Source organism: Vespula vulgaris, chromosome 2, assembly GCF_905475345.1.
Source record: "Vespula vulgaris chromosome 2, iyVesVulg1.1, whole genome shotgun sequence".
NCBI lineage: Eukaryota > Metazoa > Arthropoda > Insecta > Hymenoptera > Vespidae > Vespula > Vespula vulgaris.
The window spans coordinates 2,384,570-2,400,335 of record NC_066587.1 but is presented as its reverse complement, the minus strand read 5'-3'; the positions used below and the strand labels follow the sequence as shown (position 1 = coordinate 2,400,335).

At 28.0% G+C, this 15,766-nt stretch overlaps 3 protein-coding genes across 6 annotated transcripts in view; 2 read left to right on the top strand and 1 right to left on the bottom strand.

Annotated features, from left to right (window-relative positions):
* The first annotated feature begins 315 nt into the window (after nucleotides 1-315).
* LOC127072858 (N-alpha-acetyltransferase 30-like) lies at nucleotides 316-3,374 on the top strand. 2 transcript variants are annotated; one of them, XM_051013677.1, is made up of 4 exons: nucleotides 316-850; nucleotides 923-1,099; nucleotides 1,424-1,599; nucleotides 1,865-3,374. In XM_051013677.1, exons 1-4 carry the CDS (start codon nucleotides 829-831, stop codon nucleotides 2,180-2,182), a joined length of 693 nt encoding a protein of 230 aa, XP_050869634.1. In that variant the 5' UTR covers nucleotides 316-828; the 3' UTR covers nucleotides 2,183-3,374. The 2 variants fall into 2 exon arrangements, with proteins under 2 accessions (XP_050869634.1, XP_050869633.1); XM_051013676.1 differs by having other exon boundaries at nucleotides 316-1,099.
* A 456-nt stretch (nucleotides 3,375-3,830) lies between these two features.
* Nucleotides 3,831-5,641, top strand: LOC127072847 (inositol-tetrakisphosphate 1-kinase-like). Its single transcript, XM_051013654.1, has 5 exons — nucleotides 3,831-4,157; nucleotides 4,355-4,453; nucleotides 4,520-4,661; nucleotides 4,759-4,895; nucleotides 4,968-5,641. Exons 1-5 carry the CDS (start codon nucleotides 4,014-4,016, stop codon nucleotides 5,544-5,546), a joined length of 1,101 nt encoding a protein of 366 aa, XP_050869611.1. The 5' UTR covers nucleotides 3,831-4,013; the 3' UTR covers nucleotides 5,547-5,641.
* A 477-nt stretch (nucleotides 5,642-6,118) lies between these two features.
* The window catches only part of LOC127072817 (uncharacterized protein PF3D7_1120600-like), a 42,604-nt gene continuing 32,956 nt past the window's right edge, over nucleotides 6,119-15,766 (bottom strand). Inside the window, exons 3-9 of one of the 3 annotated variants that reach the window (XM_051013567.1) lie at nucleotides 10,500-10,746; nucleotides 10,126-10,301; nucleotides 6,953-9,790; nucleotides 6,826-6,877; nucleotides 6,586-6,744; nucleotides 6,467-6,490; nucleotides 6,119-6,274 (exon numbers count right to left, since the gene is read on the bottom strand). In XM_051013567.1, the coding sequence (XP_050869524.1) occupies nucleotides 6,260-6,274; nucleotides 6,467-6,490; nucleotides 6,586-6,744; nucleotides 6,826-6,877; nucleotides 6,953-9,790; nucleotides 10,126-10,301; nucleotides 10,500-10,746 (3,511 nt within the window). In that variant the 3' untranslated portion in view covers nucleotides 6,119-6,259. Of the gene's footprint in view, nucleotides 6,491-6,585; nucleotides 6,745-6,825; nucleotides 6,878-6,952; nucleotides 9,791-10,125; nucleotides 10,302-10,499; nucleotides 10,747-11,243; nucleotides 14,199-15,766 lie in introns of those variants that run through there. The other 2 variants (XM_051013568.1, XM_051013566.1) reach the window with 2 other exon arrangements.

The window sequence follows — 15,766 nt, the reverse complement described above, 5'->3', positions numbered from 1 at the left end:
ACTTATGAGATCCAATGAGACATCTGGAGGACAATCGCGCAACTTACAAAATATTTGAAATAATCCAAATAATTTAAATATTTTACAAATTCAATCAAACTCGTTAATCAGAATTCATTAAAACATTTTTATAATTCTTCGTTATATATTTTCGATAATTATATTTATTTCTTCATATCATTATTGATGAATTTTTAACATGAATAAAAATTTCAAATAACTATTACACATAGTCGTGTATTACTTTTAACATAGATATACAAATGTATACTTCAAGTTGGAATCATTAAAAAATATCATCTTCGAGCAAATCACTTTTAAAGTCATGTAATACGAAATAAAATAAGTGTACTACGATTTGGAAGAATATTAAAGTTGATATTAAAGAACAAAAAGAGAAAAATTGTGATTAAAGATCTCAAATAATTCATCGAAATTGTTAGACTGGAGGAAAGTATATAACATGTTATTGGTTGATTTACAAAAGCATTTTTCCGAGCGCCAAATAAGTGCGAAACGTTAACCATATGTAATAGTACCTTAAACAGTTACCACAGAAAATCCAATATGGTGACAGTTGTAGAGCGGTTCTGTCGATCTTCTCTAATTTAAGATAAGAAAATTACGATAATGCCACGAAAGTAATAACAATAATGAAAATTCGATTGAAGATATAGTGATCAATTAAAAAATTCTCATGTCATACCTATATACTCTATAGGTGATCACTAAAAAAATATATTTCTCCAGGGACAGTGGCTGGAACTTTGCCACACACTTTGTCCTTTGAGTTGTATTTAAAGATAAAAAAAATTCATTTCTTGAGAAATGGAGTGTGTCAGAGTAGAAGGTGATACGGAAACGAACGACACCGAAACTACAAAAAGCAAAATTAAAGATAAAAATGAAAGTTGTCTAACAGATGTTTTAGATATTAACACTCGTCTGAGTCTGGAAACAACAGAAATTTCAGAAGAACCTCATACAAATGGTATTTCCCAAGAAAATGGTTTATGCGATTCTTTTTCTAGAACAACCGATTCATCCAATCATCCTCCACAATCTCAAACAATGGAAACTAGTCATTTAAATCAACATGGTACGTTTGATCAAATGGACATAACATTAAGGCACATTAAATACATTGTTACCAAATTAAATATATTTTAAAGCATATGAAATTTGTTAAAAATAATTATGCCTGTTTGAGTAACAATCTAATTATTTCTCACATATTGTCTATAAATATATCTGATTGATGTAATTTTTAAATGGCATTGAAAGTCAAATGATTGTTAGATTTAATCTGGTTCATAGATTTGCTTTTGCAGAGTGTACTGTAATTAAGACGTTTATAGCTTATTAACATTATAAAGTATTGATTTAATAGAGCTATAAGAATACATTATTTTTTATTTCACAGAAAAAATGGAAACGCTATCCTCGGAAAATAGTGATAATGAAATTCAATATGTTAGTTATACAAGTGAACTGCAAATGCCTGATATAATGAAATTGATACAAAAAGACTTAAGTGAACCATATTCTATTTACACGTATAGATATTTTATCCATAACTGGCCGAAGTTGTGCTTCCTGGTAAATATACTTTAAGATAGTATTTTCATTTAAATTAATGCTAATTATTGCTGCCACTTAAATTAATTTTCTTTGGTACCATATATTTGGTATTTTAAAAATAATAGAGCGATATATTAGTACTTGAACTTGTATAATATTTTTAAAAGATATCAATATGGAGTAATATAGTAGCAAAATAAAAAGAACTTAGCCAGCTTTGGTTGGATTCCTTTATCTTTCAGGTATAGAATTTACAGAAAACTCTTGCTTTTTGTTCATCAAGGCAATGCATGGTGACGAGTGTGTAGGTGCCATTGTTTGCAAGCTGGACATTCACAGAAAGGTAATAAAACGTGGATATATCGCAATGCTAGCAGTCGATGTAAAATATCGAAAACGCAAGATCGGATCGAATTTAGTGAGGAGGGCAATACGTGCAATGGTAGAGGATGATGCGGATGAAGTTGTATTGGAGACTGAAATAACAAATCGACCAGCTTTACGATTATATGAAAATTTGGGATTTGTGCGTGATAAACGATTATTTCGATATTATTTAAATGGAGTGGATGCTTTACGATTGAAATTATGGTTTAGATGAAAACCGCCAGAGTGCTTATGTCAATAGGAACTTAAATAATTGCAGTGTTAAAGCAAAAGATTTGCATCCTTCCTCGGACAGACATACAGCATTAATGCCACAGGGATTAATGTGTACGCACAATTTGCTGATGCTAACTTTTAATGAAATAATAATTATAGACTGCATAAATATTTATGCTATTATTAATTAGAAATACAAAAAAAGATCGTGCAACAATATAAATCTATTTAAATATTAAAGGGATTATATATAATATTGGAAGAGAAATTTTTGATGATTTAATTCTTGATATAAATTTATAATATTTTTTAATCATGTTAGATTTTCATTTCTAAGTTTTCTCAGATCGTTAGTTAACAGTAATTGCTATGGCATTAATGCTGATCTTTTATATAGATTTCAATTACAGCCTACAATTACATAAATTTGAAAAAGTGATAGGATGGAATAAATCCAGACTGTGAAAAAAAATATTGAAAATAATCAATGTATTTCGCGGTATCACACATTATTGGGATGTATACACCGATGCAATAAATATATACACTCATATGCTTTTAGCAGAATAAATAAATTTAAATAGTATTGAAGAGATTATGTCGGATAGACATTAGATAAAAATTTTTCATTATATATATATGTATATATATACACATTGTCTTCATACACACATACACACACATATATGTATATATATATGTGTGTGTGTGTAATGTGTATCTATCTCTGTGCAGTATTCTACAGACTATAATTGATTATGAGTATTATATTGCAAAAAGTGTAGCATCCTTTCAATGTGTGATTAATGACTTAAAAATAAACATCAAATGTAAAGTTCTCTCAGACAGAGCTACAAACAGTTAGGTAAAATATTTCCAATTGAAATTATAAAATTAATATACGGACTGTCCGCTATTTATATATATATATAATATATATATTATATATATATTATATTAAATAATGGAAAAAGAGAATTATTGTTCGTAAAATTAAAATATTCTGGAAAATTGTGCGTCTCGTGCTATTATCGCAGGAGTCGTACATATCACTGTCTACCTTCTATATCTACCTTTGTATAAAAATGAATGCGAAGCACAGATCAATCATGATGTAACTATCAAAAAATATGTAAAAAATGTTAATAAAAAGTAGTAAATGTTTTTACCTACAACTTATTTAATTATAACTATCTGTACATTTATTTGCCTATCGCCATGGCTACAAATTTCCAAAATATTTTCGACCTTGTGTGTCACTAGATGATGATCTTTGTGTCACCAGATGATGACCTTTGAAATTTCGATTATCGTATGTACATTGTTACGCTTATAATTACGTTGTATATAAATATCTTTATTTTGATATAAAATAATTTTATAACTTATATAATCGTGACGACAAACCAAACGTTAAAAAAGTATATCTTAGTTATACAAATTATTTATGTTAATAAAATTGTTGTAAATATTTACCGATTTATAATGTTAAACATTTGTTATATCTTTATTTTATTTTATATCTATATCTATATATATATATATATATATACACATGAATTGTAAAATTCCAAAGATATTATGTATAAATCTATCTACAGATAAAAATATATTATTCATACATATAAAAACGAATACCGCGAAATCTAGTGATTCAAACTGTTTCCAACCTATGTCGGTAACCGCGTTGTTCAAGAGCTTCATCATGAGTTCGTTTATAAAAACAGTCTTAGCAGTCTAGTAGAATATAGAATCGAACTTGAATTTACTTCGTAGTATAGTGGGATGATGAAGAAAACATGTTTGGTTGATTGAAAGGAAGAGAAATAATGTTACAGAATACGAGACAGGAGACAAAAAAAATGTGCGATAAATATGTTATCGGCTATTGGGTACGTGAAAAAAAACGACAAAAATTAAACTTCGACGATTTTGAGAAAGTATGTAGAACAGAAGGATTTTCATTAAAATTAGTAAGTTTTATGTATTTTTATCGAAATAATTAATTCGAAATAAAAATTAATTAGAATATTTATTATATTAGAGGTTATGGTTTTATAGTTGTCACGTTTTTTTTTTCGTTATATATTATATACGTCTTATATGCAGATTTGTTCTAAAGAGAAATTTCTGTTAATATTCTATTTCCATATATTTTTATTCTTTTTAGGTAGATATTTACTCAAGTTTAGAATCACAGGGACCACTTCATGTATTTCTACATAAACTGGTGGATCTATTAGCACATGCTGAAGGTGGAAATGGAAATGTAAGATAAAATTAATTATTTTATTTCTCTTCGATACCCTATCATAATTATCTCTTTACTTTTAAGGCTATAAACGTTACGTCGAAACTGCAAGAATATATCGATAAACATCCTGAATTAATAGTTATAGATCCCTTGGAGAATGTTAAGAAATTGCATAATCGATACAAATATTATAAAATTATCCAAGAAAGCATACACTTTAATGGTAAATATGATATCAGATCTCTCAGCAAAATTATTTATATAAATCAGACATTTAATCTTGCTCGGTGTTTTTACTTATGATATATTTTTTCTTGCAGACGTATTTATTCCAAATTTTGTAGAATTGAAGAGTACAAATGTTCTTGAAAATATGCGCATTTTAAAACAGAGCGGAGTTAAGTTTCCTTTTGTTTGTAAATCGCTTCTTGCTCATGGATCAAGTGATGCACACAAGGTAATTATTACGTACATAACCGTTATAATTATTCATATATTTATATACAAGAAATCTATATTTTTTTGCCAGATGATGGTTATTTTCAACTCAAAAGATTTAAAAGACTGCCAACCTCCATGTGTTGCTCAAGACTTTGTCAATCATAATGCCATTTTATACAAACTATTTGTAGTTGGAAAAAATTTTCATGTTGTTGAACGTCCAAGCTTGAGGAACTTTTATTCGGATGATTGTGCATCATTAAGCACATTGTTTTTTAATACTCATGATATATCCAAACCTGATTCTAAATCAAAATGGTCTATACTGTCGGAGGAACATATACCTACAGTGGTCAAACCGAATATTGAAATACTCGAAAAAATCGTCAAAGGAATTACCAAAATATTTGGGCTTCATTTAGTTGGCATTGATATCGTGATAGAAAATGATACTAAGAAATATGCTGTTATAGACGTCAACGTTTTTCCTGGTTATGACGGATATCCAAATTTTTTTCAGCATTTAATAGACAGTATTAAACAACTTTTAACAGAACGTAAAGTTCTTAGACAAAATTCTAAAAGTTGTACTTTAAAAAAGTCTCACAGCGATGATTTAGATTCTGGTTTCGAAAGTGACGAGAAAAAAAAATGTTCTACCAAGTAAATAGAGAATATATAAGTACACTCATTTGCTTGTATGTTTAAACATCGCGTTTTTATATTTATAAAATTAAAAATATAAATAGCGTTAAAAATAAATTATAGCTTATTTAATATGATTAATTTTTTATCTCAAGTACAAAGATATTTATATTGATCAAAGCTATATTATTATTATTCATTGTAATACGGTAATGGTAAGTTTAATATTTTGAAGACAATATAATCGTAATGTCTTATTTTAGTAGAAATAGATGCATAAAGATGTCAGAGTATATTTCTCTCTTCTTCTTCTTTTTTTTTTTTTTTTTTTTTTTTATTAGAATTAAATTGTCCGATTATCACATACATATAAAATTTTTTCTAAACAAAATTACCGACTGAATACTGTGATTATAAAAATCTTGAATAGAAAGTTTTTACTATTTGTACATATATAAGCAATTTTGCATTTTTTGTGACAGAATAATTTTTTATTTTTTTATTCCTTTTTTTTTCTTGATGTGATAACAATAAATTTGAACAAATCAAAGATGTACATAGTGCTATATATGTATATAATGTCCACTATATATATATCGTATATAAAGTTCTCTTTTTACTTTTCCATTTCATATTGTAATTAACAGAGCTTAGAAATTTACGTGGTCATTCGTATGTTCCTTTTTACTTATTATCAGGTGGACGTTTCTTCAGGTGATAATAATCTCCAAATATCTATAGTAATATTTGCTATATCATGATAATAATATACCAGTTAAGAATTGTTTATTTACATGTATGTACATATATTTTTTATGAATAAAATATACAAAAATTGATCACATGTAGCGAACTTTGATTTAGACATATTATTTTTACATAACATATATATACGATTAAATTATTTTTATTTTAAAGAATATCAGTGCTATCTATACTTACTTCGCCTGAGCTGTAATGTAATAACTGAAACATGAAAAAAATATAAGCTAATTCTTTTTAATGATATTGGAAATAATAATATTAGAGGGTATTAAATATAAAAATCATAATTTACTTACACTCGTAGTATCGCATAAATAAGTCAATGTACTATTACTAACAAGGGCACGATTACATATGGCTGCTGAATTTTTCATAACTCTAACTTCTCCAAGAGAATATGAACATGAATTTGGCAAGTATAATTCTCCTTCAGAATGAGACGTTTCCGATGAAGTCTACAATAAATCATTCTTTTCATATATTTTTCAATGTAAAATGAACATATGAAAAAAAATTCTTATATTGCATTATCTTACCGTAGTAATATGTGTAACAGGTATATTTTCAATATTTGCATCGGACGTATTACTATAAAAATAATATAACAAAATTCGTTATTAAGAAATAATTTTTAAGGACTAACGATATTAATATTTTCCATACCTGAAATCTTCACCCTCTGATAACTTATCAATTACTTTTGTAGGCAAGTGCGGATTGAAAGCTATCATATTTATATCAGAGCTCTTATCATTTTTATCGGTATTATCATTTATAGTAAAATCTAATTTTGTACTGTTTGAATAATTTTCTCGTTTCTGTTCTGAAGGATATTCTTCTACTTCAGATTTTTTATCGGATACTTGTTCTTCAATTTTTTTATCAAAATAAATATCTTTAACAATTTGATCTTCACATTCGAGAATGTCTTGTTCGTGTGAAATATCGTACTGAGTACTTTTTTCTAATACTTCATTTTGTTTTAATTCATCGATCGAACTTTTGCTATCTTTGAGCTCCATGGTATTTAATGGATAAATTTCAATAGATTTTTGATTATATTGCATAGGATTGTATGCAGTATCGTTGAGAGAACTTGTATTAGAGATAACGTCGTCCTGCACTTTGCATTCGCTCTCTTGCACAACCGCTTTCAACGAACAACTTTTTTCATTTTCGTAATCATGTTTTTGTATAGATAAAAAGTCTAAGATTAAATCGGATTCTCGGTTCATGGTATCAGTAAACAATTTTTGTAAAATAGTAGGAATATCATGATTGTACGCATTCGAAAGCATTTGCAAATGCTTGATTAATTCTTGTAACATCAAAGGATTATATTCTACATTCGATAATCTATTAACTATCGAACGTTCAAAATTGATTTTTTTCTCCAAAGATAGATGATCGACAAATTGATCTTGACGTTCCAATAAACATTTTGAAGTTCTAGGAAGAAGTAATGCCTCATTATCAAATGATGTTTGATTGGATTCGTCATTCTTTTGCAAATCTTCGAGGACGTCAATATTATTAGAACGATAATTTGTTGAAAGAGGAACACAAGCCATAACTTTTCCATTATTAGAAAAAATATCTAACGTTTTATTTTCTACGTCAGGAATATTTTCTACGTTTAATTCGATAGAAGACAAATTAAACTTATCTAATGTAATAATTTTATCAATCGATTTATCATTTTGTTTTTGTTCCAATGAATACGTAAGAATCTTCGAAGTTTCCTCTCTTAAATTACATAATTTATTAGTAAATGACGAATAATCTTTTGTGATACACGGATTAGTTTGTAATTTATCTTCTTTAGGTATAACGATTATTGCTTCGTTTGATAAGGATAACGTTGATTCATCACTTTCTTTATGTTTATATACAAGTTCCGAAGGATTTAATTTCATTAATTTCGTATCATCACTTTTAAGGGCTATTAAGTTACAACGTGTAACATCAGTATTATTAGGTAACTTAGTATTATGCGATTGAGTAGATAATTTCAATTGAAATTCTTCTAACATTTCTTCTAATTTCTTTTCACCCTTAGAAATACTTTCGATCATTTTATCGTAGAGAAAGAATATATCATTGAAATCTTCGATCGAGGGTGGATTTAATTCGATCTCATTAAAATTACTATTATCTGAATCTTGCGTACTGTCATCTGAAATATTTCTTCTCTCATCTTTTGATTTATACGATGAATTATTTTTTAAACTGTATTTTTGAAAAATTTTTTCAAAACGTTCGTCGATCTTGTTATATAATTTTTTCTCTTGGTGCCTTTGTAAATCATGTTTATGAATCATTTTAAAAGTTTTCTCATGCTCCGTCCTTTTATTTTTTTTTAATATCTTAATATTATCTTCCTCGATTTCTTTGATATTATCTAAAGAAGTTTCACTCGGATTTCTACCGATCCTTTCTCTATAATTACTAACATTTTCATCGTCCCCGTCATCGTGATCATCACGCTCGTCATTACCATCATCATCGTGAGATTTACTCGTATACTTTTTCTCAAATTCCTTTATAAATCTTTTTGACGTAACTGTATCGGCATAAGGATTAACGCTTTTAATAACAATTTCTCGGTTATTTAAGGGTATACGTTTAATACGATCCGAATAAGAAGAAGAAGAGTTTGGTTCGCCATTCGAAAGAAAACAGTCGACACCTGTCCTTGGCAGATGTTTCGAAACGTTCTCTCGATCTTTATTCTCTTCCCGTCCATTATTTATTTCACGTTCGGACGATAGATCATTCCTCCTTTCGTCTATCAAATCTTTAGAATAAGAATCATCTTCGTCCTTCGAAATAGATTTATATCGTGTTATATCTTTCTCAATTTCGTCTTGTTTTTTTCTTATTCTAAACTTTTTATTAATCGATCGATTCTTTGAACTTTCATCGATCTCATCGATCGTTTCTTTCATTCTTGATTCATTCGTATTATTATTTTTCAATGATTTATTATTTATACAAGATTCATGACGGAATTCGTAAATATTAACGTTAGAATTATTATGAACGAAAGATGCGTCGGGTGATATGTTCACGTAGCCCAAATTTTGTTTCGTCAATTCTCTTTTGATATTTAATGGTGGACCATTTTGAATCGTTAAAGTTTTTATCTTACGTTTATTATCATCGACTCTATCATCTTTCGTTGTTTCATCTTTTTTCGAGATCGTACTTTTTGAATTATGAAGCTCGACTTGTTCGTAAGGTACGCAACAATAGCGATTTCTTTGTCGATAAAGAATATCGCTGGAACATCTTTTCGCAATTCGAAATTTTGGTTCCAACAATCGTGCAATTCTTTTGTCACGTTTTTCCGTAATTTTCTTTGTCAAAATCTCGTCTCTTTCCGAGTTGCTTTCGGTCTCTCCATGATCGATTTCTTTCAGTTTTGAGGACACAAGTTCGCGTATGTATAGTACTTCTTCTTTTTCATCTTCTAAAGGTGGTTCCAGATAATCGGTATACCTTAAACGAATTTTTAAAAAAATTAAATTATAGATCGAGAAAATCGGTTAAAAAAATATAGTACTTAGATAATAAAATATTTATACTTTAGATAAGATAATAATCATTATATAATAACGTTAATAATAATGTATTTATATAAATATATATTATATTATACATATAATTATTATTATTAGTAATATTTATTTAAATACTATTATTATTGTGTATAAAAAAAATAAATTTATATATATATATATATATATATATATATGTATGTATAGATAATAATAATCTTATTATAACAATAACATGAATGAAAAAAAGAATAAACTTGTTAAAATTCAACCAACCTTTCCTTCTTTTTAACTCTGCGTTTAGTTTCAGTTTTAGAATATAGCCAAGTAGCTTCTGTTATTTTATGTTGTACTTCTTCGAGTATTTTTTCTGCATTCTCGATTGCACTTTGTGTATCAGGAGTAAACAATGGGCTCTCGAGGTCATTCGTCTTGGATATTTGCTTGTCCGACTTAATATGATAATAATAAAAAATATTAATAATGGAAGACGAAAAAAAAATGATAATAATAATAATAATAAAAAAATTCTCAGCTTTAAATTGTAATAAAAAATGAATGAACTTTTTGTAAGAAATACGGAAAGAAATAGAAACAAATATCGTAAGAATAATATAAATGAAAAAAAAAAAAAAAATAATTTTTTATACCAATTCGATATCAAAATCAATAGTTGTAGATCTTCGATCAATTGTTTTTTCCCTTGAATTTTCAACTTCTTCTGAGATTCTTCGAGATTGTGAAGAATGTACAGAGCTATGATCGATAAGACTCGTTGTGCTGGGATAAAAATATTGAGATTCTTTGGTATTTTCCTGTTTTTTGCAATAACATTCGTTATCCGATTTTCGTTGTCTTATTTTTTTCTTTGGTTCATCTATCTCGTATTGTGGTCTCCTGAAAAATATATCATTGATATATCAAATAAATTGTACAATTACAGTAGCATATACGCGTGTGTGTCTGTGTGTGTGTAATTTATATTTACATATTCATTAATTTATATTTACATATTCTTTCTATCATTGACATAGTAAAAATAGTAAAAGTAAGTAATAAAATGTATATAAAACTTATATTCGCATAAAAAATGTATCATTTGTATATAAAACAAATTTATAGTAAGATTTATTTAAAGTTTATATTTATATATAAAAAGAACGTATAATATCGACTTATATGACAGTTGTTAATATTGTATGTAATAAGAGAAATATTTTTAATAAAAATTCTTATTTACAAAATATTCTTAAACATTTCTTAATCGAATTAAAAAGAAAGGAACTCTGAAATATTTCATAAACTCGTTTAATAAGAAAGAAACATCTACGATCACATGGGTTATAATAATACGTTTAATAATTATTATGATTGAAATACATAAAATTACTAACATTATATCGGCGACGATAACAAGACAGTAATTTAATGTTCTTGCGGTCTTTCGAACGGAAACGGAACGTTCCGCGTCGCGGAACGATCCAGCATGTTCTGCGACGTCGCGAAACGTTCTGCACATCTGGTTCCGCACCGTAAGATTTCTATACACTCTGTTATCGACCCTTAAAGGGAACGACCTGTTTAGTACGAATATTCCTAGTGCACGTAAACGATAAGAAAAATTTTATGAATCAATAAGAAAAAGAAATATATGTTTGTGTATATATATATATATCTTTTTTTTCGACGAAACAGATTTCAAATTCATCCCATTCGATAAAAATGGCTGCCGAAAAAATTTATCAATTATTTTGATACTTTCCTCGAAATAAAATTAACTTTTAATATTATTTTCAATTTGAATTACATAAATTATATTGTTTTTCTTTCTTTTCTTCTTTTTTCTTCTCTATTCTTTTCTTTCCTTTTCTTTCTTTCTTTCGATTATTAAAATCGAAGGAAAAAATTAATTGTAAAATATCGAAATAAATTTTGCAAGTTTTGTTTTTTCGAGTAAAGAATGATGTCATTAAAGCAGACGTCATTGATCTCCACGTATCTCCAAGAGGTCTCCCGGCTTTAATGCGCCATGATCAATAACAGTACGTCGAAGGTACGCACATGCACGGCATGCTTTAAAGACGATGGAACATGGCGAATGTGCATCGAAATATATGTATATATATTTATGTATTTATATATAATGTATAAAATTGAGATTTCAAAATGTACAAAATCGTAGCATAAAACTTTATTGGATTCTGATTGGTTAATATTAATGTAGTCGTAAAAGTCAAGTAAAATTCAGTCTTCGACTTACGTCACGAGATTTACGATATTTTAAAAATATTTAACTATTCATTTTTTATCAACTGCACGTACACATTAACATATAAATATTTTATTGAATTATTGCGAGCGAACAGAGAGAGATGGAGAGAGATAGAGAGATAGAAGGAGAAAAAAATGTATATGTGTGTGTGTGTGTGTATATATATATATATATATATATATATATATATATACAATAAAAATAGTTTGTTCTATTTAAGGAGATGCCCTTATATAAAAATATTAATTAAAAAATGAAATAAATATATCGCGTGACAAGTCCGATACGAAGTTGTGATATAGAAGAACGATGACGAAATACTTAGTTCGAACTGTCGTGTGACGATACTCCTTAAGCGGTAACGATCGCGTATGTTGACCCTTAAAGCTGAAGGATCCTTTACCTCGAGTCATGTGCCATGTTCAAATTGTACAATCGAATAAAATTGCATTGCAGAATAATACTTTTTTTTTCTATCGTTTATTCGTCATTAATGAGTATTAATAAAAAAAAAAAAGAAAGAAAAAAGACACTGACATTGCGACACGTTTCTTAAAAAAGCATCCACCTAGATATATATATTTTTTTCACGACACGATGAACATTATTTCAATTATTTTTCTAATCAAATTTAATCTTCATTGCAATATTTTTAATCGCAATGAATTTTTCATTTGATTTAATTAACAAAGCGAATCGTAAAGAAAATGGCGCGTGACGACATGGCGAGCGCGTTTCTTTTCCTCCCTCAAAAATCCTTATATCGTATATCCTTTTATGAAAAGACGAACAAAATTTTAATTACTTTTATAATCCAATGTAATCTTTATTGGATTATTTTTAATTTCAATAAATTCTTTTTTCTTTTTTGATTAACGCGAACGATGAGAATATTGAGCCACGCGTATTTCGAATATACTTTATATATATATATATTTTTTTTTCTTTTTTCTCTATGAAATAATTATAACACTTCAATTACTATTAATTACTATATTTAAAGCTCGTTACATTATTTTTCATTTTGAGTAAATATTAATAAGTACGTGAATGAAAAAGAAATGTCATACGACATAATGGCGCATTTGGTTATAATGCACACACATATCTATTTACACTATATATATATATATATATATATATATATATATATATAAAACATTTGTTTCTTTTCTTCATTGAAGGACAAGGATGATTTTCCTTACTGCATTATATTTAATTTGTATGAACTCATTAATGTTGTATGATCTAAAAGAAAAAAAAATAGGTGATGAAAAATTATGGAATAAATTTACCGTTGAATTTTTATCATAGTCATGTGACCATCGTCGCTCGCTTTAAATTCGGATTCGTTCGGTGGCAGACGGTTCAGACCGTCTGGGAACGACAGATCAATATGCCGGTACTGCGTTCTTTGTCCCGTAACCATCCCTTCTCTCTTCACCCCTCTACTCATTCTTTTGCTCTCTCTCTCTCTCTCTCTCTCTCTCTCTCGCTCTCTCAATAATTTCTACCCCAGCTGAACATTGGCATTGATTTTCAATGTCCAGAAATTCTCGCGAGCTTACGACGACGTAAGCGTTGGGAAATTGATTCCGAAATATGAAAATTCGTGACGTAAGACCTCGTAAAACGATTCTAATCGGATTAATATCAATGTAAAAACATCGTCCAATAAAAATTTTATCAAATTCATTTATCATTTTTTTCGTCATACATTTGTACGTTTAAGAATCTCAATTTTGTTAGAATTATTATTCACGATATTCAAAAGGAACGTAATTTTATTTTTATCGTTGAAAATATTGCGAAACAAAGTGAAATAAAAATGATCTTTTGCAACAATGATTGTTGACAATATTGGAAAATAATTTGAAATAAAAACGTAACTATTGCAGTAATTATTACAGAATATAGTAAAATAAAAATAATTTGTAACAAATTATTGCCGACGATATCGAGAGATACATTAAAACGAAAATAATTTTCAGTAACTATTGATAATATCGAAAAACGAAGTAAAATAAAAATGATTTGCAACAATTATTCGCCGACAATATTGCAGAATAAAGTAAAATGATGATTGTGATTTAGTATTTTTGTTAAAACGGCAAATAATGGACAAGGTAGACAGACATAGAAAAAGAGAGAGAGAGAGAGAGAGACAGAGAGAAAGAAAGAAAATAATAAAAAGCATTAGAAAGAAATAATGAGAACTCGGAATGATTACACATCAACACATATATTTTTGCCTTTGCTTGCTGCATACATACGATAAAGAGTACAGTGTTACGCGTTTTTTCGAGGTATGGTATATGTACTAGAAAATTTCATTATTCGCTACTACAATTGCTATTCGACGTATTGTTTTTTCTCGTGTTTGCGCTTTCTTGTGTCTGCGGTTAACTATACAGAAGTCGTAGAAAAAAAAAAGAAAAAAAAAGAAAAAAAGAAAAAAAAAGAACGGAACGAGCGTGATAAAATTATTAATTAGTTAAAAATGGTGGAAACTCGCGTGAAAAAGCTCTTTCACCCTTTCGCAAACATTCCACATACTCACACACACGCGCGTATATATCATTTTCGGTGACGATGATGAGGACACGTATTTTTCGTCTCTAGTGTCTCATCAAAAGATAAAGAAAAAAAAAAGAAGAATGAAAAAAAGAAAAAGTGAAAAAAAATAAATAAAATCCGTTTCGTTCTTCGAACATCGAACATACAAGTTATAAGTTAACAAACAAATGAAACAAATAATAATAATAATAGTAAAATAATAATAATAATAATAATAATAATAATAACAAAAAAGGAGTGATAAGAACGAGTAGTAAATCCGAAAAACGTAGTACATATATATTTATATATGATATATATAAATACAAATATATATATATCCTTGGTATCGAGCATCGAAGCATTAGAAAAATGTGAATTTCATCGACAAAAATTCGTCCTTATCGAAATTCGGATCATCGACTCGTCTTATCGAGAGAGAAAAAAAAAGAAAAAAAAGCTCGAAGAACGACACGAGAAGAACGAAGTCGTCCGAAAAATTTGTTTGTTTTTTATACGTAAAAATCAATGAAACAATAAGACAGGAAACCGATTGAATGGTCTAACTTCTTTTCATAATATATTTAACTGAATAACGTAGTACGAAAAATGGCGACGATCTAGCCAAGCCAAGACATCTCATTTTTTTTTTTGAAAGAAAGAAAGAAATAAGAAATGAAAAAAAAAACAGAGAAGAGAAGAAAAGTAGAGAAAAGAAAAGAAAAGAAAGAAACAAAGAAAGAAAGAACACATTCACACAAATCTTGGCCATTAAAAAAAGTTCGGTGTAATGTATAATAAGACAAACATTGAATTTTTTCGTACAAAGGTCACATCATTCTTTACACGCTCTAACGGTTTATCTGTTCGATTTTTTTTTTATATATCACACTTACAATGTATTATTATAGACAATACGTAGTAAGATCTCTGCATACTCTCTCTCTCTCTCTCTCTCTCTCTTTCTCTCTCTCCCTCTCACTCACTCTCTCATTCAGGATATCGATCCGTTTGACTCGTATAAGATTAAACAAAGAAAGAAAAAGAAATATATCACGTATGTACGATCGCGTATTGCTATTTATCATT